Raw genomic sequence first — 27,791 nt, forward strand, 5'->3', positions numbered from 1 at the left:
AAGACTCTCAGGCTTTCATTGTATATTTCTGCAATTCCTTCAGCCAGCGTTCAGTACTGTCTGCCCATTTTTACTTGACTTCTTTCACTTCTACAATTGTTTATTTTGTTTTCTGTATTTGACTACTTATCCCCCCTACAGACACAAACTCCTTGAAGTCAAGGTTTAACTTCATCAAGAAGTCCTGTTATGTTTTTGAAGGGTCTCATGGAATATTTCATAATTTAAACAAGATATTGGGTGCTTCTAAAGAGTATTAACAAGCGAAAAAGCTATATACTAGCTTTCTGCGGTCCTAGAAAAATGCTGTTAAAATCAGTCCATGATTTTTTTCTGATGAGATCAGACAGCTTGTATAAAGTCTTAACTCTGTGTATAAAGCTATCAAACTCTTTGAAAAGAGACTACCACAAAAAAAGAAAATACAAATCAGCCAAAGAAAAAAGAAAAATAATTTTCTTAGTTGATCTTTGAAATGCATAATGCCTTGTTTTCATATTCACAACAGTATTGGGAGTTGATTTAGCATTAAGATCAGTGACAAAATAACTCGATTAATACTTTCTACTCCAATATCATTCTAAAATAAGAAAATATATCTGTCTCATTTGATGACAGGAAGGATAATCAATAATCGGTGAGAGCATTTAGTGGTCAGATAAACATTAACTGTATGAATGAAGAAATTAAAAATATTTATTACTATAGGTGATCTACAGTTTTATACTTTACAGTTCAACTAAAATAACATTTGCCAAAGCCAAACGTATGACATTTTAAATACAGACGTTTACATATAATGCAACACACATCTAAAAGTAAATATTTCCCGATAGTTAGAGACATACATACTTATTAGCATCATCATCTTTGAATAATATAGTATTAAATGATTCAGTGAGATTTGGAATAAGAACATGATCCATGGAGGAACACTATCTGAATATGAGCCAGTGTGGCATGTGCCTGAGTTTCCAGGGCCTTGGACTCCTTGCCTCTTTATTTCCTCTCATTCCAAAAATAAAGGTTCATGACTCTGGGGATAAACCTCCTCTGGTCATCATTCAGATGACTCACTGCCCACTCTTTTAGCGGAAAGTTTTTCTCACAGATGAGAAGATGCTCCACTCAGTCCCAACCTGGAGCTATTGCAGCATCTGGTCATGTTTCTTTGACCACCAGAAGTGGTTCCGTATAACTGAGTACGTCCATGCTCACTTAGGAATGAGCACAAATGTGGATCCCATTCTTGGTTATCAACCTAGGTTCTGTATGACCTGGAAGTTCTGTAGAGATGAATGTGTCCTCCCAAAAGTTCCTGTTGCTGGCTTATAGCTAGAAGTGATATATTGCTATTCTTGAGCCAGGGTTCTATACTCTCTATAACTGAACCAGAGAAAAGCTTCATCGTTATAGAAAATGTTGTCCAAATACATGGCTATCTGAGCATCATATAGTTTACATCTAGAAAAAAAAGTCCAAGCTAGATATTTGGCCAAACTGTTGAAATTTTGCAAAAGTTTAACCTTTACAATCTTATACAACATAATTATTACTTCTTTTCTGCCTTTTAATTAAGCAATAAGTTTTTCTGACTATGAATGAAATGAAGTCAGATGGAAGCTTTTACAGAATATCTTGGCAGATAGAGTATATATTGTCAGAATAAAAATTTTGGTTTGCATTTTTTAAATCATTTCGAATGATGCACTTTATTTTAAAAGACTTAGCAATTTGTTAACATAAACATGCTATATCTTAGAAGCAGATATACAAGCTTGCCAGCAAAATGAGCAAAATTAATTTTCTTTATAACCAAATGGCAACATCTGACTTTACATCCTGGAATTCATTGTAGGTAAATGAACGTGATCGTCTTCTAAGATTTGTTGGTCTCTGAGGTCTTCCTTCTATCAAGTCTAAATAGATGTCAGATTTCAGAAAACGTGTGTAACTGTCTTGCTCCATGAGCTGATACACTCTGCTTTGTGCAGCATCAAAACTGTGGAGGGTGGGTTGGGTGATGCTCCTGGTGATGATTTCTTTGGTGTGAAAATCAAGGTTAACCTGGATAATAAAAACAATAATAAAAGTGTAATTATCGTCAATCTACTTAAGTAAACACCTTTGAGAAACAGAAGTAAAGGACTGACTCCACGTTGGAGGGGGCATACGGCACTTGGATGCTTGGTGCTTTTCCTGTTGTGGGTCCAGGGATCCAGTGATTCACTCTGGGCTGGCATGTTACCTGGCTCTTCTCTCCCTTTGCACCCGGTCCTTATCAGTCTCTGCCAGTGTAGGATCATGGAACAGTGTAATGTTAGGTGTCCTAGAGGTCATTAGATTCAACTCATTTTCAAAGTGAAAACTAAACTTTGTAGAAATTCAATTATTTTGAGTGAGGGCAAGCAGTGTGTTTGGGGCATATTTGGGATTTCAATGTGAGGCTTTTGCTATATCCCAGTGCTCTTTTCATTATATTATGATGTTTTCCTACAAGCAAACGTGTGCTGAAAATGCCTATATGCATATATATGTGTGTGTGTGTATATATATAAAGATATAAAATCCTTTAACGCTTTTTATCAAAACATTGATGATATATTCGGCTTTGATGGTGCTCAGTTTTCAGTTTTCACGTAGGTGTCTTTTCCTTCGTGGGTAACACCACATAACCAGCTGCCTTTGTTTACTTGTGTGTAAGGGGAAGACAGGATAATACTTTGAAACACAAAACAGATTGAGACATACTGAAACAAGGAAAATAACTGTCATTTCATGTGCAACAGTATCTACATAAGCAGTGCTACCTCGTGGACAGCAACAATTTATAGTCAAACAGAACTCTTAACAGTGACAGATTATCAGTTCTACACTTCTGTGAAAAGACACTATTTATTGAGCACGTACTAAAAATACAGAAACTGTAATTCATATTCAAGGATAGTGAAGTAATATTTGCTGGTTTAATAGCCATTTTAGCAGTTGTTTCATACAGTTACCTCATACTGAGCTTGCAGTAAAAAAAAAAATCACAATTGTTTTTTCACTTGAACCGTTGCCAAATTAGGTTTTCCTCATCTTTCTATTATGAAATTTTCTTTTAGTCCATCTTAATGTGTAGGGATAATAATTACAGGGCAAATGAAACTTTGTACAAGTAGATGAGCTAACATTAAAATAGTACATAATACAAACTTCTTGATTTCTCTTACCTTCATCACGTACAAAAATCTTTAGTTTCTACAAGCAGTTACTTGTGCTAAGGTGATAAACATGATAAATGAATGAATCTAAATGTTGCAATTAATTGTGTTCACTCTTAGTCTAGAATAAAATACCCTGAGGAGTAACTTCAGTTATACCTTTCCTTCCATAAGCAATATCTTATAATGCATTCTGTTTGTAAATAGAAATCTATATACAGGCAGACCTTGGAGATATTGCGGGTTCCCTTCCAGACCACCTCAGTAAAGGGGATATCGCAATAAAGTGAGTCACACAAATTTTTTGGTTTCCCAGTGCATAAAAATGTTATGTTTACATGATAATCCATTAAGTGTGTGATAGCATTATGACTAAAAAAACAACATACATCCCTTAATTAAAAAATACTTCATTGTGCAAAAAGGCTAACCATCAGCTGAGCCTTCAATGAGTCACAGTAGAAACATCAAAGATCACTGATCACAGATCACCATAGCAAGTATAATAATAATGGAAAAAGTAAGAATTATTGTGAGAACTACCTAAATGTTACATAGAGATATGAAGTGAACCAATGCTGTTGGAAAAATGGCACTGATAGACTTGTTCAAGGCAGGGCTGTCACAAACCTTCAATTTGTAAAAAACAAAATATATGTGAAGTGCAATAAAGTGAAGAGAATAACATGAGACATGCTTGTAAATAACCACCATTTTTGTTTCAACAAAATTCTGACCTTTCTGTTAGAATGTATGGCAGTACCGATTTGATGAAGACATATTCTCTCAAAAAATTTTCAAACAGATGTAAATTTTTACAATCATCTTTACCTCTTGTGGAGCATCATTCTGTATAAATTTCTCATATATTGCTTTTGCTTTATGAATTATTTGTTGAGGGTCTTTGCTTTTCTTGAAATCTTCACAGGCTATCCAAAATTCAATGTTTTCCTCACTGAATTCAGTTTTAAGAAATCTGGTAAAAGTCTCCAGTCCATCTACCAAGGAAAGAAGTGATATATTTTAACTAAAAAATATTGATACTGAGAATATATGCTACTTGATATTGAAGTACAACTGTGAGTGTTAGCAGAAGCAGCGTCTTCCCTCTAATTCAGGGCAGTAGCACACATCTTGCTCATGAGGAACCATGTTAACAATTAGCTGAAATCTTCACAACTATGAAAGGTAAGTACCATTTCTGTTGAAATGAGGCTGGTATCATACTTAGACCTGAGTAACAGGGACCTTAAATCTGGACCTCACTTTGGGTTTCTCTCAGCTGTGCCTTTCCTTGGGGTGAGTGTCGTAGGGTTATTCTACAGAGCCAAAGAGCCATTCCAGCTGGAGATCATCTCTCAACTTCTAGACCATGCTTCTTGGACTCAGGACCCTGAAATTCCCTTTAAAAGGCTTTGTGGGGCTTCCCTGGTGGCACAGTGGTTGAGAATCTGCCTGCTAATGCAGGGGACACGGGTTCGAGCCCTGGTCTGGGAGGATCCCACATGCCATGGAGCAACTAGGCCTGTGAACCACAACTACTGAGCCTGCGCGACTGGAGCCTGTGCTCCGCAACAAGAGAGGCCGCGATAGTGAGAGGCCCGTGCACCGCGATGAAGAGTGGCCCCTGCTTGCCACAACTAGAGAAAGCCCTTGCACAGAAACAAAGACCCAACACAGCAAAAATAAATAAATAAATTAATAAACTCCTACCCCCAACATTTTCAAAGAAAAAAAAAAAAGGCTTTGTGTTTCCAGGATTGGCACAGTCCTCTTCCCCAGATACATCCACCAAAGGCACCTGTCTCAGTGGAATGCACACCCCAAGGCTTGAGTGTGGACAGGACTTGAATTTGCATGCTGGAGTGTCCACCCAAATGTGCAAAGAGGCCTCTCACAGTGTGGAACCAAACCATGGGTGGAAAGTGAAGGGAGGTGGGCTATGCTTATAGGGTAGAACTGGGAAGAGTCTGAGAATTTTATATTCAAACGTAATCTACCGTGTGTCACAATAGAAGGATAAAATGGTTTTTTTTGTTTTGTTTTTTGTGTTTTTTTTGCGGTATGCGGGCCTCTCACTGTTGTGGCCTCTCCCATTGTGGAGCACAGGCTCCGGACGCGCAGGCTCAGCAGCCATGGCTCATGGGCCCAGCCGCTCCGCAGCATGTGGGATCTTCCCGGACCGGGGCACGAACCCATGTCCCCTGCATCGGCAGGCGGACTCTCAACCACTGCGCCACCAGGGAAGCCCAAAATGTCTATTTTTAACAGTTTATTAGCCTGATCTGTAACTCTTAAGCATTTAGAAATATAGTATGGGGCCTCTATTTTTACTTTTTTCCTGAGGCCCATGAATGTTAGGGGCAGGTATCAAGTCTTATGGAAGACTGCCAGGGTTCAAGTTCTTGTTCAGCTAGTTACTATGTGGTCCTGAGTGAATTACTTTTCCTTTCTGTGTCTCAGTTTCTCAATATTTAAAATTAAGATAATGATAAAACAGACCTGATAGAGCTGTTTAGAGAATTAAATGTGCCAAAATGTGCAGGACGCTTAAAACAGAAACTGGCGTATAGCAAGTACTCTATCTGGGTTTTGATGGGGGGTGTGATGGTTATGATGATGTTGATGATTTTGATGACTATCGTTTTTTTTAGGCTCAGTTAGGTAAAGTTTCATAGCTAAAACTGTGGCAGACTCAGGATTCAACACTAAGACAATCTGACTTTAATACTAGGGTTCTTTCAACTATTTATGATATTCTACTTTTTTGGGCTAATAGGTTTTTGGTTTTTTTTTCATTTATTTTTGGTCGTGTCGGGTCTTTGTTGACGCGCTTGGGTTTTCTCTAGTTGCGCGAGCGGGGTCTACTGTTCGTTGCGGTGCGCAGGCTTCTCATTGTGGTGGCTTCTATTGTTGTGCAGCACCGGCTCTAGGCACGCGGGCTTCAGTAGTTGTGGCTCGAGGGCTCTAGAGCGCAGGCTCAGTAGTTGTAGCACATGAGCTTAGTTGCTCCGTGGCATGCGGGATTTTCCCAGACCAGGGCTCGAACCCGTGTCCTCTGCATTGGCAGGCAGCTTCTTAACCACTGTGCCACCAGGGAAGCCCCGGTATTTTTTAAAAAAATTAAACTTCTTTGAGAAAATTATAGATTCACGTGTAGTTGCAGGAAATAACAGAGACAGAGCCCATGTACCCTTTATCCAGTTTCCACCAATATAACATCTTGTAAAACTGTAGTAAAAATATCACAAATAGGATAATGATATTGATATAGTTAAGATATAGAATATTTCCATGATTACAAGGTTATCTCATGTTGCCTTTTTACTGTTATACTCACATTTTTCCCACACCCAACCCCTCCTTAAATGTTAGGAACCAATAGTCTGTTCTCCATTGCTGTAATTTGGTCAATTCAAGAATATGGTATAAGTGGAATCATGTAGTATATATTGTTTGGGGTGGCTTTTTTCATCTACCATGATCCGCTGGAGATTCATCAGTATAGCAGTAATTTGTGCCTTTTCATTGCCGTGTTGTATTCCATGGTATGGATTTGTTTAACCATTCCTGTTGAAGGTTTTGGGGAGCAGTTATCAATAAGGATGCTATAAACATTTATGTATAGATTTTGTGTGTGTGTGTGTAGATGTAAGTTTTCATTTCTGTGGGATAAGAGAAGTGAAGCTGTTCAGTTAATGGTATTTGAAATAGAGAAGAGAGCATTATAGAAGCATTGAGAAAAGGTAAAAATGTTCCTTCTAGATTTTTCAGATAAATTTTCTCAGGGACTTCCCTGGCAGTCCAGTGGTTAAGACTCTGTGCTCCTAACGCGGGGAGCACATGTTTGATCCCTGGTTGGGGAACTAAGATCTCACATGCTGCACAGCACAGCCAATAAATAAATAAATAAATAAATAAATAAATAAATAAATAAATATTCTCAGAGAAATTCACATTTGAGTTGGATACAAACAATTTTTAGCAATCTTTCTTTAGATTTGTTCTCTACTCATAGTTATGACCTATTTCTCTTTCTGCTATCACAGGTGAGTTATTACACGAGGAAGTTTCATGAGTGCTGTCTAGATTTCTCACCTAGCAGCGTTTGAAATATTCTTCTTCCTAGGATTCTAGGACACCATACCTCCTAATTTATACCATCCGATTACTTTAAGCCTGGCTGTTCCCTGGTTAAATGTGATGTTCGCTGGGATTCTGTTCTTTACATTCTTCTCCTTTTCTTGCCTCTTCTACCTCCCTTTTCTTTCTCTATCCTCCTGTATCCTCGCTTTCTAACATTTTTCCTGAAACTCCTTTCCCCCTTATTTCCCTCTGTACTTTATGCATACTGCTGGCACCTACAGGCAAAATAAGGCATTACAAACAATCTTGCAAACCAGTAAAGTTTCTCTGAGTTAAATTTTGATCTAATTAAAAGATTTTAATCTCATTGCAAGAAATCATTAGAAGAAAATTTTTCTCTTCACCTCAGATATTCCTCCAGCTACTGATCTATATCTTTCTCCTTACAAAGTCTTTTGAGTAAGCTTTCTGCAGTTGGTCTCTTAATCCCCTTCACGCATTTACCTCCCCATACACTAAAATGTGGTTTCTACTCAACGCTTGACTTAAATAATTTTTACCAAAATGACTTACTGTAATATTCCATGGAAAAAATTTTTTTCCAATCCATATATTACTTCATCTCTCTATGACAGCAGGCAAAGATGAAATATGTCTGTAATTCTTTTCTATGACACATACACTCTTGAGTTTCTTCTTATATCTCTGACTACTGCTTTTCTAAATACTTCTCAGTTTATCCTTCTTCCTTCTTCCCTTTAATTCCAATTCCAGGGCAATCACTTCAACACTTTAACACAATGAATATGCTGATGATTTTCAGAAATGATCTCCGGCTCAGATCTCTTTCCTGAGCTCCAAGCTCATATCACCCAACATTTGGTAAACATCTCCACTGAATTTCCCACCAAAATAATCACATCACAGCTGAATTCAATATCTTCACCCAAAAGCTTCCCAGAGTGTTTCCCACGCAATGACACCATCCACTCAACAACTTAACCCACAACCCTGGCATCCTTAGGGATCCCCAATTTTCTTTTCAACTCAATTGATAATCAAATCTTCTCAACTTTATCTTCTTTATGTATCATGCATCTGTCTTTTTATTTTTATTCAATCTGGAATTACCCTTATTCAGACCAGGATCATATTTTACATAGATTATTATAAAAACCTTCTAAATGGTGACTCTGACTCCAGGCTTCACTTGCTTCCCTCCCCTGCTAACCGCCCCCCCCAACACTTTCCAAGTTATTATTCACATTCTAGTCAGTAATATCTTTCTAGAGTACAAACTTAATTATGTTTCTTCACTGTTGAAAATTTTCCAACAATGCCCTTAATCTCTTTCCACTCTCTTTCTCACACTCTAAGCTCCAAGCACAGTGAAATAACTTAGAGTTCCATTCATGTGCCATGTTCCCACATCTCTTTAGCTTCTATTGAAAAGATTTTCTCTTCCTACTCCAATTTTATCAATCTAATTTCATCAGACTAATCTGTATCACCCATTGAAGTTTAAATTAGAGATCACTTTATCTGGAAAGATTTCACTGATCTCTCAAGAATAAGTTGGGTGTCCTTCATATATGACTTCCTACACTGGGTAACATTTAAACTATTGTGCTGCAGTTGCTTCCTTATTTTTGTTTCTCATGCTATATTGTGAGATTCATGAGATGAAGGCCCTTGTCTAATTTGCCACAAAAATCCCCAGCATGAAGGAATCACTCAATATTTACTTACTGAAAGAAATAAGTAATAATTGAACACGTGAGAAAAAGTACAAATTTTCATTAAAAATACAAAAGTTCTAGCAAAAAAATCTTGTTGAGGAGGCAGAGATGAGTCTGGGGATCATGATATGTTTGGGATTTGTGGGTCAGGGTACAGAGGAAAAAAGAGAAGAAAGAAAGATGCAGAGGGTGCCTGGAAGTCTACATGCAGGTTACCTGTAGATCCTTGGCTGAGGGTCAGGCTGTACACGGGCAGAGCAAACTCTGTGAAGCCCAGAAGAGTATAGCTACAGTGATGCTGAGAGGTAAATGGAGATCAGGGAGTTTGCATGGGTCTGGGAGACTTTGGATTTCTGGCCCAGCTATAGTGGAGATACCCAAGAAAGGCTATATTTTTGGTATAAATACTACAGGCAAGGTCTTTGTCCTCAAACTAAGATAAATTGGAAAGAGATTGGTTTTAAATATCAAACTGATCAGAAAGAATCAAGAGGATCCACCCGTGATTTAACTGACTGCCAGAACAATAATCTAATGCTGTTTAAAGGAAGACAGCATAATCTAGACTCCTATATCTTCCTCCTTGCACACATACAATAAAAATTTATTAGGCATGCAAGAAATGTCTAATGTGACCCATTATCAATAACAAAAGTGGTCAATAGAAACAGATACCTGAAACACAAGATACCTGAAATGTTGGAAATAGCACAATGTTGAAGAATGAAAAGGTTAAAAAAGACATAAGGAGTGAATAGATGCAAAAACTCAGAAAAGAAATTGAAACTATAGAAAACAATCAAATGGAACTTCTAGAACTAAAATGGAAAATACCTGAAGCAAAAAAAATTCATTGGATCATCATGACAGCAGATTAACAACTGCCTAAGAAAAGATGAGTAGACTAGAAGACGGGAAAATAGAAATTATTTAATTTAGGATAGTAGAGGACTTCCCTGGTGGCACAGTAGTTAAGAATCTGCCTGCCAGTGCAGGGGACATGGGTTTGAGCTCTGGTCTGGGAAGATCCCAAATGCAGCAGAGCAACTAAACCCATGTGCCACAACTACTGAACCTGAGTTCTAGAGCCCACAAGCCACAAATACTGAGCCCACCGTGTGCCACAACTACTGAAGCCCGCGTGCCTAGAGCCTATGCTTGGCAACAGGAGAAGCCACCACAATGAGAAGCCCACACACTACAACAAAGAGTAGCCCCCGCTCACCACAACTAGAGAAATCCCACGCACAGCAATGAAGACATAACACAGCTAAAAATTTTAAAAAAATTTAAAAAAAAGGATAGCACGAAACGAGGGGGAAAATTTCACAATTATACTTCCAGATTTTAATTCTGTTCACTCATACATTTATAGAACAAATAGACAGAATGTCAATCAGAATATGTAAAACTTGAACATTATCAACTAAATTGAACTAATTGACAATTATATGATATTCTACCAAATACATATTTTCAAGTGCACAAGCAAGATTATCTAAGATGGATCACATGCTAGAATGTAAAATGAATATAAATAAATGTCAAAAGATTGAAGTCTTACACAGTATGTCCTTTGCCCATAACGGTTTTAATCAAAAATCAACTGGTCATTTTCACAGTGTTGATTCTTCCAATCCAACAACATGGTATATCTCTCCATCTGTTTGTATGATCTTTAATTTCTTTCATCAGTATCTTACAGTTTTCTGCATACAGGTCTTTTGTCTCTTTAGGTAGGTTTATTCCTAGGTATTGTTTCTTTTTGTTGCAATGGTAAATGGGAGTGTTTCCTTAATTTCTCTTTCAGATTTTTCGTCAATAGTGTATAGGAATGCAAGAGATTTCTGTGCATTAATTTTGTATCCTGCAACTTTACCAAATTCATTGATTAGCTCTACTAGTTTTCTGGTAGTGTCTTTAGAATTCTCTGTGTATAGTATCATGTCATCTGCAAACAGGGACAGCTTTACTTCGTCTTTTACAATTTGGATTCCTTTTATTTCTTTTTCTTCTCTGATTGCTATGGCTAAAACTTCCAAAACTATGTTGAATAAGAGTGGTGAGATTGGACAACCTTGTCTTGTTCCTGATCTTAGAGGAAGTGGTTTCAGTTTTTCACCATTGAGAACAATGTTGGCTGTGGGTTTGTCATATATGGCCTTTATTATGTTGAGGTAAATTCCCTCTATGCCTATTTTCTGGAGGGTTTTTATCATAAATTGGTGTTGAATTTTGTCAAAAGCTTTCTCTGCATCTATTGAGCTGATCATATGGTTTTTATCCTTCAATTTGTTAATATGATGCATCACACTGATTGATTTGCATATATTGAAGAATCCTTGCATTCCTGGTATAAACCCCACTTGATCATGGTGTATGATCCTTTTAATGTGCTGTTGGATTCTGTTTGCTAGTATTTTGTTGAGGATTTTTACATCTGTGTCCATTGGTGATATTGGCCTGTAGTTTTCTTTCTTTGTGACATATATGTCTGGTTTTGGTATCAGGGTGATGGTGGCCCCATAGAATGAGTTTGGGAGTGTTCCTCCCTCTGCTATATTTTGGAAGAGTTTGAGAAGGATAGGTGTTAGCTCTTCTCTAAGTGTTTGATACAATTTGCCTGTGAAGCCATCTGGTCCTGGGCTTTTGTTTGTTGGAAGATTTTTAATCACAGTCTCAGTTTCAGTGTTTGTGATTGGCCAGTTTATATTTTCTATTTCTTTCTGGTTAGTCTTGGAAGGTTGTGCTTTTCTAAGAATTTGTCCATGTTTTCCAGGTTGTCCATTTTATTATCATATAGTTGCTTGTAGTAATCTCTCATGATCCTTTGTATTTCTGCAGTGTCAGTTGTTACTTCTTTTTCATTTCCAATTCTATTGATTTGAGTCTTCTCCCTTTTTTTCTTGATGTGTCTAGCTAATGGTTTATCAATTTTGTTTATCTTCTCAAAGAACAAGCTTTTAGTTTTATTGATCTTTGCTATTGTTTCCTTTATTTCTTTTTCATGTATTTCTGGTCTGATCTTTATGATTTCTTTCCTTCTGCTAACATTGGGGTTTTTTGTTCTTCTTTCTCTAATTGCTTTAGGTGTAAGGTTAGATTGGTTATTTGAGATGTTTCTTGTTTCTTGAGGTAGGATTGTATTGCTATAAACTTCCCTCTTAGAACTGCTTTTGCTGCATCCCACAGGTTTTGGGTCATTGTGTTTTCATTGTCATTTGTTTCTAGGTATTTTTTGATTTCCTCAATGATCTCTTGGTTATTAAGTAGTGTATTGTTTAGCCTCCATGTCTTTGTATTTTTTACAGATTTTTTCCTGTAATTTATATCTAGTCTCATAGCATTGTGGTCAGAAAAGATACTTGATATGATTTCATTTTTTAAAAATTTACCAAGACTTGATTTGTGCCCCAAGATATGAACTATACTACCCAAAGCAATCTACAGATTCAATGCAATCCCTATCAAACTACCAATGGCATTTTTCACAGAACTAGAACAAAAAATTGCACAGTTTGTATGGAAACACAAAAGACCCTGAATAACCAAAGTAATCTTGAGAAAGAAAAATGGAGCTGGAGAAATCAGGCTCCCGGACTTCAGACAATACTACAAAGCTACAGTCATCAAGACAGTATGGTACTGGAACAAAAATAGAAATATAGATCAATGTAACAGGATAGAAAGCCCAGAGACAAACCCACGCACATATGGTCACCTTATCTTTGATAAAGGAGGCAAGAGTATACAATGGAGAAAAGACAGCCTCTTCAATAAGTGGTGCTGGGAAAACTGGACACCTACACTTAAAAGAATGAAATTAGAACACTTCCTAACACCATACACAAAAATAAACTCAAAATGGATTAAAGACCTAAATGTAAGGTCAGACACTATAAAATTCTTAGCGGAAAACATAGGCAGAACACTCTGTGACATAAATCACAGCAAGATCCTTTTTGCCCAATGGAAATAAAAACAAAAATAAATAAATGGGACCTAATGAAACTTAAAAGCTTTTCACAGCAAAGGAAGCCATAAACAAGATGAAAAGACAACCCTCAGAATGGAAGAAAATATTCACAAATGAAGCAACTGACAAAGGATTAATCTCCAAAATATACAAGCAGCTAATGCAGCTGAATATCAAAAAAACAAACAACCCAATCCAATAATGGACAGAAGACCTAAATAGACATTTCTCCAAAGAAGATATACAGGTAGCTAACAAACACATGGAAGAATGTTCAACATCACTAATCATTAGAGTAATGCAAATCAAAACTACAATGAGGTATCACCTCAAACCAGTCAGAATGGCCATCATCAAAAAATCTAGAAACAATAAATGCTGGAGAGGGTGTGGAGAAAAGGGAACCCTCTTGCATTGTTGGTGGGAATGTAAATTGATACAGCCACTATGGAGAACAGTATGGAGGTTCCTTACAAAACTAAAAATAGAGCTAACATATGACCCAACAATCCTACTACTGGGGATATACCCTGAGAAAAACATAATTCAAAAACAAACATGTACCAGGATGTTCATTGTAGCTCTATATACAAGAGCCAGGATATGGAAGTAACCTGAGTCCCTTGACAGTTGAATGGATAAAGGAGATGTGGCACATATATACAATGGAATATTACTCAGCCATATGAGGAAACGAAATGGAGTTATTTGTAGTGAGGTGGATGGACATAGAGTCCAGAGTGAAGTAAGGCAGAAAAACAAATACCATATGCTAACACATATATATGGAATCTAAAAAAAAAAAAAAGGTTCTGAAGAACCGAGGGGAAGGACATGAATAAAGATAGAGACGTAGAGAATGGACTTGAGGACACGGGGAGGGGGAAGGGTAAGCTGGGACAAAGTGAGAGAGTAGCATGGACTTATATATACTACCAAATGTAAAATAGCTAGTCGGAAGCAGCCGCATATCACAGGGAGATCAGTTCCGTGCTTTGTGACCATCTAGAGTGGTGGGATAGGGTGGGTGGGAGGGAGATGCAAGAGGGAGGAGATATGGGGATATATGTATATGAATAGCTGATTTACTTTGTTATAAAGCAGAAACTAACACACCATTGTAAAGCAATTATACTCCAGTAAAGGTGTTAAAAAAATCAACTAGTAACATAGCTTTAAAAGCCCCCAAATATTTGGAAATAAAACAACACATATAAATAATTTATTGATCAAAGAAGGAATCAAAAGAGAAATTAGAAAGTATTTACAATTGAATTATAATAAAAATACAGCACATCAAATTTTGTAGGATGCAATTTAAACCGCATTTAGAGGGAAATTTACCACATGAAATGCTATACTAGTAAAAAATAAAATCTGAGTTTCTACTTTAAGAAGCTTTAAAAACAAGAGAAAATTAAAGCCACAGTAAGTTGAAGGAAAAAAAATTATAAAACAAGGCTATATAAAAGAAAACAAACCATAGAGAAAATTTACAAAGCCAAAAGTTGGTTGTTCAAAAACATTAATAAAGTAGAACTCCTAGTGAGGCTGTTTCATGGTAGTAGGAAGAAAATCAGTGATATTTCCACAGATCTTAGGCATATTACAAAGATAGTAAATATTATGAATGATTTTATGCCAATAAATATAATTTAAATAAAATGGGAAAATTGTGTAAAGAAAGCCTACCCAAACTGACACTGAAGTGAAAAATCTGAAACTATTAAATTAATAGATTTTTATAATAAAAATACCACCCCCCCAAAATAAAATCTTGGGCCCAGATTTGGTGAATTTCATCAAACATTTAAGAAAAAAGTATTCTAATGTTATACAACTTACAGAAAACAGTGGAGGGATGAATAATTTCCTTCTCATTTTAAGGGGCTAGGATGACTCTAATACCAAAACCTGACAAATGTAACACCAACAGCACCCCCAGAAATAACGATTAAGAAAGGAAAAGAAAATTATAGACCAATGATCACAGATGTAAAGATTCTGAACAAAATATTAGAGACTTAAATTCAGGAATTTAAAGAGGGAGAAGCATACATTCTAGCATTAAGGCAAAAAAATTGTGAAGTAAATGATAGCTTTCTTTGTCTACTCAACTTATTTTCACTTATATTCATTTCTTCTATTCACTGTTCTCTAGAACTATTCCTCATGGTCCATGATTATTTGTGATATAGTAAGTTCCATATAGAATGAAGCAAGAAGAATGAATAGGGTAGAACTATGGTGATAACTAAGAGGGTTTGCATTTTTAACATGTTTAAAGGTTTTGAGGGCTAAGTGCTGTTCATACACATTACTACATTTAATACTACAACATATGTCTGGAATATGTCCTATATTAATTTTCGTAGCTGAGAAAACTGAGATTCATATAAATTCAATTGTCTCAGATCTCAGTTTTCAAACAAACAAGTTGTAGAAGTATATCTTTCTCAAGAAGGCAGCACTTTCTGTCATAGGTAGAGTAACAGTCCTTCAAAGATGTCCATGTCCTAACCCTCAGAACCTGTGACTACATTACCTGACATGGAGCAAAAGCTTTGCTGATGTGTTTAAGGTTAAGAACCTTGAGAGGGGCAAATTATCCTGGATTATCCAGGTGGACCCAATCTCATCACATGAGTGCTTAAAAGTGAAGGAGGAAAGCAGAGAAGTGGGTCAGGGGAATGCGATGTGAGAAGCACTCTTGCTGCCCTTCAAGATGGCAGAAGATGGTCAAGAGCCAGAGTGTGGTGGCTTCCAGAGGGTGAGAGTGGCCTTAGTTTAGAGCCAGCAAGAGAATGGAGACCTTGGTCCAAAAGTGCAAAGAGCTGACTTCTGCCAAGAACCCAAATGGATAGGAAAGGGATTCTCCCCAAGACCTTCCACAGAGGACAACAGCCTGCTGACACCTTGATTTTTTTTCCAGTGAGATCCGTGCTACACCTCTGACCTACAGAACTGTAAGATAATATATTTGTGTTGTAAGTCCCTAAAGTTATCATAGCTTGTTACACAGCCACAGGAAACTACTGTAGTCCTCAAATCATGTGTTACATGTCACCATTTACTTCTCCTATATCTAGAACTTGTCCTGTTTGTCGTGAAGCATTGTGTGTTCATTTTTGTTTTTAATGCTGAAAGCAACTGTTTGATTATATTAGAGATCCAGGAACTTAATGTAAGAGAACAACAGCCAGAAATGGAATAACCTACAGACATTCCCTAAGTGGTAGGTATGGGATCTCTCCAAACACTACCATGATAGAGGAGCCCTGTGGGCGTCTTCTACTCCACTGCTCCTTCCATTGGTGTTTTCATTGGGGTGAGGGGAGAGTCTGCCATTTCTTTTCCTTGGTAAATTGATCCTGAGCACCAGATGTTAGTGGTTAAACCTTAGTGAAGAAACTAGGAAGATAAGCAAAGGTCAGTCTCAACAAGAATTTGAGAAGGCATCATAGGACTGACATGCCACCCAGAAATTGTCCACAGTGATTAGATGCTGGTAAGATAATTCCTAGTCAAACACAGCTGTCTTAAGGAGGCCTTAGTTCTAAGCGCTTCCTGCTTAAGTCAACAAATTCTAGTCTCTGAGGAGAAGGAAGAATGATCAATGTGAGTGATATTGAACCACTCTTGTTCTTATTTCTCTAGCACAGTTAGTGTTTGATTTTCAAGATTTATTTCTCATGCTGTGTCGTGTGCTTTGCTCAGAATGTAGCAGAAAAATATAAATGGATAATGATTCCTTGAAGCTTTTTGATAGAAGATTTTCCCCAAATACCTACAAATATATATATTCTCAGAGTAAAGTTAGTGATCTATCTCTGTTTTTATTATTTTTAAGCCAAAATAGCTATGAAAGTGAAAAACAGGGAGTCAGACAAGTGGGTTTTACCCTGACTTGCTAACCCACCAGCACTCTTAGGGATTACTGTTCCTCAGTGCGGTCTGTTTGACTTTCCTTTCCACAACTCTTTTACCCTCTGTAGCTCAGTACCTGAACTTGTAAAAAAGCAGTCTGAGTCATTACTATTGTCAAAGGTTACATTCCTCTAATTTTGGAAAACTACATCACAGCAGCAACCTTTCAGACTTCAGGTAAAGCTGGAGCCCCAGGCTGATGACTTTAGAAAATAGGCTGAATAAGCATCATTTGACTATTGATTGGCAACAGCTTGAAAACTTCTTCCTTTTCCATTTATGCGACTAGAAAGATCATTTTGTTGCCTAATCTCTGCTTTTACTTTTTGTCTTTTTTTTTTCCTTCTTCTTCTTGTGTAATGATCCCAGAAGGAAACAAGGAGACTAAGGCAACACATGCCTTTCAACCCCTCAATCAAAATTGAAGTAGAATTTGAAATGTGGGCAATGTTTAGGTGTGTGAAAGAAAAGCCACAACACAAACAACCATCTGTAGACCAGTTGGCTTAAACCAAACTTTAGGTAGTTACGTAGTCATGCCCCAGCCTCTGGCCAGAACTTTAAAAAAAATATATTGAGAATTCCCCCTTGGTGAATTTTTAGTGTAATCAAAAACCGCTGCTTAGCACCCATACTTCCTTCCTCTTCAAAATTTCTAAAATGTTTGCCCTTTTTTCCTCCAATTAACATCCACTTTTTGCTGGATTGAATCCTAACTATATGTATAGTCTCTTAATTTATCTCTCATAATTATCTTCACAACTGATAGATTCTTTGTATTTTTTAATAGAATTCTGAAATTTCTTATTTGCTCGGTAGCTGCTATAAAGTAGTCTGAGGAGGATTCCTTGACTAGATATTAGGAAACAATTGGAAGCAAGACAGCAAAATGATGGTGAGAACATCTTCAGGTAATCCTAATTAAGAAAAGCAAAAGTGGTCGTATGGAAATGTGCACTTTGATATTGAAAAGCCTGTCATTGGGTGGTATTGCCCTGTGTGTTCATGATGTGGGTCCTGCCTCTTCCTCTCCCACAGTGAGAGACATCTGTCTTGTTCTAACTTGCTCCTCTGTTACTATTTAAATGGAAATTAAAGCAAAGTTATCAAATAAAATGCCTGCTATCTTACAACAGAATGGTCTGTTCCAGGTCAGACCTAGACGGGAAAAAGGAAATTAAGAATATGCTTTAGTGGGCTTATGAATAAAGTTACTTTGACCCCAGTGAAGGGAAATGCTTTTTGGATTTCATTTTATTCTATCTATATGTCATATATAAGCATGATTGATCAGTTTTTAAATACCAGATTGTTCCTAAAGCAAGTTGATAAATTGCTGTGACAATTTTAGGAGGATATGGTCATCACTTTTCCTATTAATAAATCTCAATTATAAGAAACTTTTTGTATTGACACCTAGAAGGGATCATCCATATGCCAGACAACTGAAATTGTTACTTATTAAAAATAACTTCCTTTGTCTATCTTTTAATTATTTGTGAAACACTTAGTATGAACCTGAGGACTGTATTATAAACTGAAAATGCAGTGATATTAATTACAATAGTTGAAGTTTTGAGTCTTTGCTAAGGCCTTGGCACACTGCTATATGCCTTTTATTGGGGCAGTTCCATTTAATTTTCACACCAGCCCTAAGGAGTTAAGTCCTGTTCTACCCATTTATACAGATGAAGAAGCTGAGGTTCAGAGAGTTGAGTTGCCCTGAATCTTACCGCTGGGAAAAGACAGCACAGGGGTTTGAATCCAGGTTTATTTTGTTTATAATTATAGAACGTTTGTCTTTCAACTGCCATGAAACAACAAAGTCTTTACTGTTGAGGAATATGGAGATTAATAGGCAAGACAGGCATGTATAGACCAAGGACTAAGAAATGAGAATTGCAGGGGTGACTAATTCCGTTTGGAGCAGCAGAGAAAAATCAGCTTACTTAAGATGACTATAGAAGCCTTCCAGAAAATAACATGAATGCTACTTAAATAGTCCTTCACTAATTCACAAAGCATGAGTGAGTGTCAGCTCTGTACCAGCCGTTGGGCTTTGGAGTACCACCGTGCTTAGTCTTGAGTTTGATACAGACATTCAAAATGAAGTCACAGCATTAACGTAAGGAAAAGCGCTGTGTGTTAAAAGTGCTCATGGTGAGCTAAAGTGAATGAATCTTGTTGCCATAATATGAATATAATAGGGGAGAATAAATACTGATTCAAGAAACAAATTAATGATGAATGAGAAGGTAGTTCATCTATTTAAAAGTTTAAGTAAATGACTTTTAAAACAAATAATACGTAATATTGTGCAGGATTATCCCAGCACACTAGTTACTTCCTGTTTCTCTTACTTGGGGCAGCTGCATGAAGTCAGGTCACAATGGAACCGTTTCTCACACAGAGGCAGTAACTTACTAAACAGTCCTTTAGAAGAAAGCAGTGGTGAAGACATCTGCCAAAAGCGCTTGATAGAACCCGGGATTAGAATTCACACTGGAAGAAGCTGGCTCAATGTGTCATACAAATATGAAATGCTTGTAATTGCATGTTTCTAAATTGAAACTCTGACATCTGTTGGAGTATTTTTCTGATGCCAAGAAACCAAATGAAACAAAAAGTCAAGGAACTCAGAAGTTGGAAACCCAAATACAGTGTGGTATCTTAAGTACTAGGTTGCCTTGCTTCTCCTTTGATATTTGACTTTGGACCTGCCACAGAATGTGGTGGTTACTTGTGCAATAATGATTTGTTTGTGTGGCCCATTTATAATCTAGACTGGATTTTACTTACTTTTATTTTTTAGATAGATAAAGTAATTGCGTGCTTGTTACGGGTCAGCTTGATTCAGAAAGTTAAATTTGCAGAACCCTGGAATCCCTTATCTTGCAGAAAACTGGTAACTGAAAATTGGAAAGGGCAACTTAAAAAGCCACAAGGTGAAAAGTGTAAGGAGAAGTGCTAATTTCCTTCCCCAAAAGAGAAGTATGCACTTCCTTGCAGCCTTTCCTCAAAGTCAGTAATATGTACTTCCCACAGTATCATCAGTTCCTGTTTTTAAATCAAGGGGGTGAAATGACTCACATATTCCTTTTATCCTACCTTATCATGAATTAATCTCAAAATTAAGCTTAGTATATATAATCACAATTTAAAGTGCAAAAAGTCCAAGCAAATAGCTGTTAATAAAAAGACTAAAAATACTGGAATTATTTGCAGTGACTGGAAAAAAGGATGTACAGGAAAATAAACAGGTAGTAGTTGGAAGTTTTTTTTTTATTGACAGACTCCCTTCATAGGAAATAACCTTCTCTTTCAAATCTTTACTTATCAAGTATGTGAGATGGTTAGAAAATGTTTCTATAATCAATCATGCTTCTATATTCTAAGTGTGTGCCTATAAAACCCTTCAAAACTGCTGATAAAGTTTACCAGCAACTAAAAAAGTTCAAAGTCTCACCTGTTATCTTCTCCAAATCTATTTTTTCCACCTCTATTTCTGATCTATAAAAGGCACTCTTACCTTCCTATTAATATGGAACAAAATCTAGAGATCTTTGGCTCCTTTTTCTTCATCTCCTGTTTCTTCACCACCTCACTTTACAACATAAGTAATCATTCATTCAGTCACCAAGTTCTTCCATTTTCTTTCCAAAATAGCCCTTACGTTGAGGTTAACTTTGATATTTGTAACAACCTTGTAGGCAGTCCTATTATATGCATAGAATTCTACCTTTCTATCCATCAGAGTTAGCTTTCTAACAAACAAACTCTTCTTGAGTTTGTCCCCAACTTGATTTTCCAATGTGATTTTTCACTACTCTTTACCTCAGTGAATGCGACCTGCTTGCTTTCCTAGGTTATAAGCCCAGTAAGCGCAAATCGCTTATTTCTCTAGCCCTTTTCCTGCCTTTTTCTCTACTCAGGAATAACCTTTTCCTCTGCCTGTTGAAATCTTGCATGCATCGACATAATTTCATGTAATGATTTTCTAAAGCCTACATGAAACATTGCAAGTTCTACAGGCATATTTTAAACTATTTATCCAATTGTTTTCAAAATTATGTATTATCAGCAGCATTGTTTTATTTTCAAAGCTGTCTTACACAGAACCATATAAATATATGCATACAAACACTCGCGAATATGTGAGTGTAATATACATATATATGTAATTTTATTGGAATTAATTGATTTGCTAAGTTCATATTGGTAACATTTATTTTCATAAAGTCAATTGGTAAGAAGACTGATAACTAAATTTGAAATTGATGATTATGAATGACAGTCTGATACTGGTTTTTGGTTTATTCCTTTTGTTTTTCTTAAACAACATTTAGAAATTATTATTATATATGGTTTTAAATCATAGATTTTTATAATTCATTTTTCAGTTTCAGGCAAATTTGTCAATAAACAGGGAAGGCAGGAAAAAAATTACCTTAATATCTGCAGAGAAACAAATGAGGAATGGAGGTTAAATTATTGATGGACTGCAGTGTATTAAATTTACTGTATAACATATTTGAGTTCATTTTTTAAAATAACATTTACTTTTAGAATAGATTAGATTTACAGAAGAGTTATGAAGATAGGACAGAGCTTCCACACACCCCACACCTCCAGATCCCTGCTATTATTAACATCTTACATTGGTAAGGTACATATGTTATAATTTTTTTTATATATAAATTTATTTATTTATTTGTTTTTGGCTGCATTGAGTCTTCGTTTCTTCACACGGGCTTTCTTGCAGCGAGCGGGGGCTACTCTTCGTTGTGGTGCGTGGGCTTCTCATTGCAGTGGCTTCTCTTGTTGCGGAGCACAGGCTCTAGGAGTGTGGGCTTCAGTAGTTGTGGCATGTGGGCTCAGTATTTGTGGCTCGCGGACTCTAGAGCGCAGGCTCGGTAGCTGTGGCGCACGGGCTTAGTTGCTCCGAGGCATGTGGGATCTTTCCGGGCCAGGGCTCAAACCCGTGTCCCCTGCATTGGTAGGCAGATTCTTAACCACTGCGCCACCAGGGAAGCCTCTACATATGTTATAATTAATAAACAAATACTAATACATTATTATTAACTAAAGTCCCTACTTTGGTTATATTTCCTTGGATTTTACCTTCTGTGCTTTTTTTAATTTTAAAAGAATTAAGCTACATTTTAGGAACGAAATTTGAATACAATAGTGGAATTATCAAAACACTCCATGGATTCCTTGGTTTCTGTGGAACACAGCAAAAACACTGTTCTTTCTGCTTGAGTTTCATCTATTACCTGTTACCCTAAGCCACGCTTTTTCAAATTATGTTTCTCAATAAAGAATTACTTTCTCTCTAGTTCGCTAAATAAATTGCACTGTTTAATGCCCCATGCCTATGTTGGCTTTCTGCTTGGATGATCTCTTTCTCTTTGTCCAGCTAGTGAATTTTTTGTTAATCCCCTAAAATCTAGCATAAGAACCATCTACTCTGCTCCTTTCCTAAAGATGCTAATAATTATTCTGCAGTGGTTTTAGTATCAGGCATTTTTTTGTCAAATAAATACTCAAATTTTCTGATGTATTTTGTTTGACTTATCACTTCACTTCCCATTTGAATAAATTTAATACATTTTCCATTTCCTTTATATAGATATGGCATACAGAATTTGAGAAACTTACACATTTAACGAAACGGAAATTCTATAAAATCTGATAGAGCAAGGTCTTGAAGTGTGTGTGTGTTTGTGTGTGCATGAGTATAAAACTTTCCTTTTTTTTTTCTTTTTGGCCTACAGTCAAATCAATAGAAATGAGCTGAATTTGACCATTGCAACCATGAGACTTTCTTAGGTGATTATTTTAAGCTTTATAATTTAATAGTACAATAAGATTTGCAATTTAGAATAACTGAATTTTTGGGATTGATTAAAAGAATACCATTAACATAATTTTTTGTGAATCCAGTATAATTTAATTAGCACTTTGATCATGAGCAATGATAATAATGTCTAAGTGGGTCAGTGCTGATTTTTGTTATTCATGCTACCCCCTCTAGGTTCCAACTGCTGCTGTTTTACAGAACTTTAATATTTCCACCAGTAGAGAACAGAGAGGAGCAGATTTTTTTCCATTTGGTTTTGACTACTTGTAAAGCAACATGATTAGAGAATGCCAGGGGAGGATTTTCTGTAGGACTAATTGCCTAGAGAGAACCTTTATTCTCTCTAATGGGTCGTGAGAGTATGATGAAATTATTATATACCAATGTATTAAGTTAAAGAAAAGTCCAGCTTATATATTTCTTTCCATTGAAATTTAACCCTGTAAGTGATGTTTATACAGCTGGGAGCAGTTTGCAAAACAGAAAAAGATTATTAAATTTATTGTTGATAATTATTTTTCATGATAGCAGAAGCCATTTACATTTGTGTAGTGTCAAACAGTTATTGGCTTGTTGCAACCTAAGTGTCCATCGACAGATGAATGGATAAAGAAGATGTGGCACATATATACAATGGGATATTACTCAGCCATAAAAGGAAACGAAATTGAGTTATTTGTAGTGAGGTGGATGGACCTAGAGACTGCCATACAGAGTGAAGTAAGTCAGGAAGAGAAAAATAAGTACCGTATGCTAACACATATGTATGGAATCTAAAAATAATAATAATAATGGTTCTAAAGAACCTAGGGGCAGGACAGGAATAAAGACTCAGATGTAGAGCATGAACTTGAGGACATGGGGAGGGGGAAGGGTAAGCTGAGATGAAATGAGAGAGTGGCATGGACATATATACACTACCAAACGTAAAATAGATAGCTAGTGGGAAGCAGCCACATAGCACAAGGAGATCAGCTCGGTGCTTTGTGAACACCTAGAGGGGTGGGATAGGGAGGGTGGGAGGGAGATGCAAGAGGAAGGGGATATGAGGATATATGTATATGTATAGCTGATTCACTTTGTTACAAAGCAGAAACTAACACACCATTGTAAAGCAATTACACTCCAGTAAAGATGTTAAAAAAAAAAAAAGAAACAGAAAACAGTTATTGGCTTCTTACTCATCTCATGTAATCCTGACAGAAATTTATTTCTATTGGAGCTAAAGACATTGTGATCTCCATTTACAGTTGAGGAAGCTGAATATGAAAGTGATTAGGAAAGTGATTGTGAGGCAGAAGAGAACCAGAGCTCAAATCTCGAAAGGGAGCCAGGACTAAGTTTTTCCTAGCAACAAATTTGGTTATATTATTCGAACACTTAATATTTACCAGGTGCTGGGTTTGGAGATCCACAGATGAAAAGACATGTTTCCTTATAATAAACATTCAAACTGGAAAAAAAAATGAATTCCACTTCTTTTTTCCTTGCTCTGACTAGTGAAGAGGCTCAAGGGCTGAGTTGTGCCCAAATGGTGGAAATAATAGGAGATTAAAAGAAGAAATAAGTTTGGGGGGCATGAATTAGGGAGGAAAGTTTTACACGGGTTGTAATTAGATAAATACCTGAACCAAGAGAGTGACAGAGAAGATAATGAGAATGGGAGATAGGTTTTACATATATTTGGCAAGAATTTTAACAAAAGTCAAGAAATGGGTGGATACTGGGAATGAAGAAAAGTTGAAGAAAGCTGTTCACATTATTTTTCTCCAAAATAGGGAGTTATAGAGCATTAAGGTGAAATGAGGATGGAGTAACCCATTAAACTTTTTTCAGCATGAACTTCCTTTCTTACCACTACCCTCCATTTTCACTACATCCTTGCCTAAATTTAAACCTTGATTTCTCTACCTATACTTTTCTTTCTCTGAGTCAATATTACAATTCAGAGGCAGAATCTGTTTTCATTGGAAGAGGGAAGGTCTTCAGGGAGAGTCTGCAGAAATAGGATTCTCTGTCAGTAAATCTAGGGGAACATGAACTGGTCACCAAAACCTTATAGATGGATGGACAATTAGGAGAAAATTAAAGGACATGAAGACAGATTAGAAAAGTGGGTTTCATCAAAGAGTGCATAGTACTTGAGGCTGAATTGCAAGTACTGCACTCCCAGCAACAGGAGCTCCTGCTTCCAGTAGACACCTTAGGATGAGAAAACCACTGGCAATGCTGTAAACAGTAGTTAGCCTCAGGCTAACCCAAAGAAATGCGGTAAGGAATAGAAGAACTTGGAGATACAAATAAAAGCTGTGGGCTAGAGGAAGTGTGTGGCTATTTGGTAGTGATAAAGTGTTGCTTCTTAAGCAGACTCTGCCTGGTTTAACGTGGAAAGCAATGAACCCTGTGGTTGCTTAGCCTCATCGCCTACTCGGTTCAGTCTGTCAGTTTTACTCCCTGAAAGAAACTGTGGATTGAATAAAGGCCAGGAAAAAATGCTTACTCAGCTGTTTCCTTATGCAGCTGACTCTAAGGATTAGCAATCCAGGCAGCCTGTCCTCTGACCTGTGCTTGGACAAACTCAGTATTTGTCCTCACTTTCCATCTCATCTACAAAGCTCCACCTTAAATGCCCACCTGATTCTCAGTTACTCTGCAAAATTCTGATGACTGATGCAAAGAGTGAAGCATTTATAAAATTAAAACAATATATATTTTCACGAAGGTTTCCTAAATATCCATGAACAGAGCTACTTTAGATTTTTGATCACTTAACAGTAAAAATAACACAGATAATCTGGGATTTAATAAAACCAAGGATCTCATTCACAAACTAAAAACACTGAAAATATGGAACTATTCATCTAGCACCAAGAAATATTTCATCCACCATAAGCAATTCTTAATAAAATAAGAGTATTTTTAAAATACTCTTATTAGTTGACTGTTCTATTATTTAGTTATTTCTGTGGATCAAAAACTCATATTGCTGTAAATTATCAATCAGACTAAATTTTTATGACAGCCTGCTTTGTATAGTTACATACATATTTTGTATACTTTTCCATTAAAGAATAAAGTATTTGGGAAAAGTAGCACTAACCTTTATGGGAAAGCAGTTTGTCAAATGATTCACCCCATATCACTGCTTCTTCAGGAGAGATTCTGTTCAAGAAACAATGTTTTATAATGGAGTATGCAGAAACTCTACTTATGAATCTGCTCTAACATGTGCTATCATACTGCTCTTTTCAGTCATATTTCACAGGATTTCTCCTTTGATTATTATACAATGGAAATTGTATTTATATTGGAAAGTTCAAATACATTGGGTTTTGCCTATAAAACAATGTGTTAAAATAACATTATTTTCTCATGAATTATTTTATTTTCTAGGGAAAAATAATCATGTGTTAGGTTAAAAACAAAGAAATCAGGTCAATTATCTTTCTTAATTTGGCAAATAGGAGAACCTAATCTAACAGTGTCTTTCAGTCAAACTTTTTTAAAACTGCAATTTCCTTGAAACTCTTACCAAAATATGCAACAATTTTTTTTAACAGATACAGGAAGTTTGACTAATGAAGTTTTAAAAGGGTAAGAAATAGGAAACATTCTTAATACAACAAATATTTTAGAAATGTTGATAATTGAGAATTGAATATATTTGTCTTGGATCTTTTATTGGTCATATTTCATATTTGGAAAAATTTATATTATCCTAGTGTATAAGGTTATTCCATTTTCTGTTTGAACTAAAGAAATGGCTAAAAGTTACAAAACATCCCTTTTTGTGCTTTACTTGATACTGTACCTAGGGCATTTTTTCCAAACTACTGAAGAAAGAGATGAATAGCACTTCTCAATGACATTGTGCAAACTCTTAAATTAATGAGTATTTCATCAGTTTAAAATACAAAGTGATGAAGGAGTAAAATATATCATTTAAAATTGGCAGGCATATAATTTTAAAAGAGCATCTTTAAATTTTTATGAGATTACTTAATTCAAGCTATTAAAATGGTTTAATTTTATGGAATAGATCTAGTTTTTTTGAAATGAGATCGCTAACCCTTCCTTATATTACTGTGTAATATTCAATAAAATGGTAATCCCTAATTTCCTCTTTCTTAAATCTTTAATGATAGAATCAGCAAAATGCCCCCCCCCCAGATAATTACAAGTTATTCACCTTGTTTCTTTGGCCAGTTGCCCAGATCTGCTGGAAAGAGTATCTTCGTGAAACTCAGGTTTCTGCACAAGAAGACTTAGCCTATTTCTTTTTTCCTTAGCTCTGTAATGAAAAGGCATTAGCTTCAGGACAACTTGGATGACAATTGAAATCTCTCCTTCTGACTGACAAACAGATTTGGGATTGGTAATCACCTGGACACCCCTTCTCACCCACCTCCCTCACTCTGGACACGCTCAGTGGTTTTCTTAAGAATTTCATTTAAATACTGTTTATGGAGGAATTAGGATAGCATATGTGAAATATACTTGTTTTTTTTCCCCTCAGTGACTTTAAAGTATTTGAGATTATATTTCAATAAATATTATTACAAGTTCTCCTGTGTGGTTAAAATTGTTGCATTTTAAAAAATAAAATAAAAATACTTTTAGATTTAACAGTTATTTACTCCTAATAAATAGATTTTTTTCAGTTGTAATATTACAATCAATATATTTTCAACCAGATATTTTAAAAACAAGTGCTAACAAATATTCAATGTCGATCATGTTTTTAAAAGTATAAGGCTAACTTAAAAAATTATGATTTTTACCTGATTTTGGCTTCTTTGCTTGTTTCTTCTTTTCCTGAACCATATATTAACTTGAAAAAAGTTTTTTCTTTTGGTTCACACATATTTAATTGAGAAAAGAAAAACAATGATGTTTCCATCTTCTCTGTCTAAAATGTAGAGATGTCTAATTTATTACATCTTTCACTTGTTAGTGCTATTCCATGGTTATACATAATGGAGTAAAAAGTTATC

General features: G+C 36.1%; 1 protein-coding gene across 1 annotated transcript; it reads right to left on the bottom strand.

The window, feature by feature from the left end:
- Nucleotides 1-674: 674 nt before the first annotated feature.
- RGS18 (regulator of G protein signaling 18) lies at nt 675-27,791 on the bottom strand. Its single transcript, XM_079942651.1, has 5 exons — nt 27,579-27,791; nt 26,987-27,088; nt 25,898-25,959; nt 4,038-4,204; nt 675-2,067 (listed from the first exon to the last, which is right to left on the bottom strand). Exons 1-5 carry the CDS (start codon nt 27,695-27,697, stop codon nt 1,810-1,812), a joined length of 708 nt encoding a protein of 235 aa, XP_079798777.1. The 5' UTR covers nt 27,698-27,791; the 3' UTR covers nt 675-1,809.

Source organism: Stenella coeruleoalba (genome assembly GCF_951394435.1).
Source record: "Stenella coeruleoalba genome assembly, chromosome: 1".
In the NCBI taxonomy this organism is placed as follows: domain Eukaryota; kingdom Metazoa; phylum Chordata; class Mammalia; order Artiodactyla; family Delphinidae; genus Stenella; species Stenella coeruleoalba.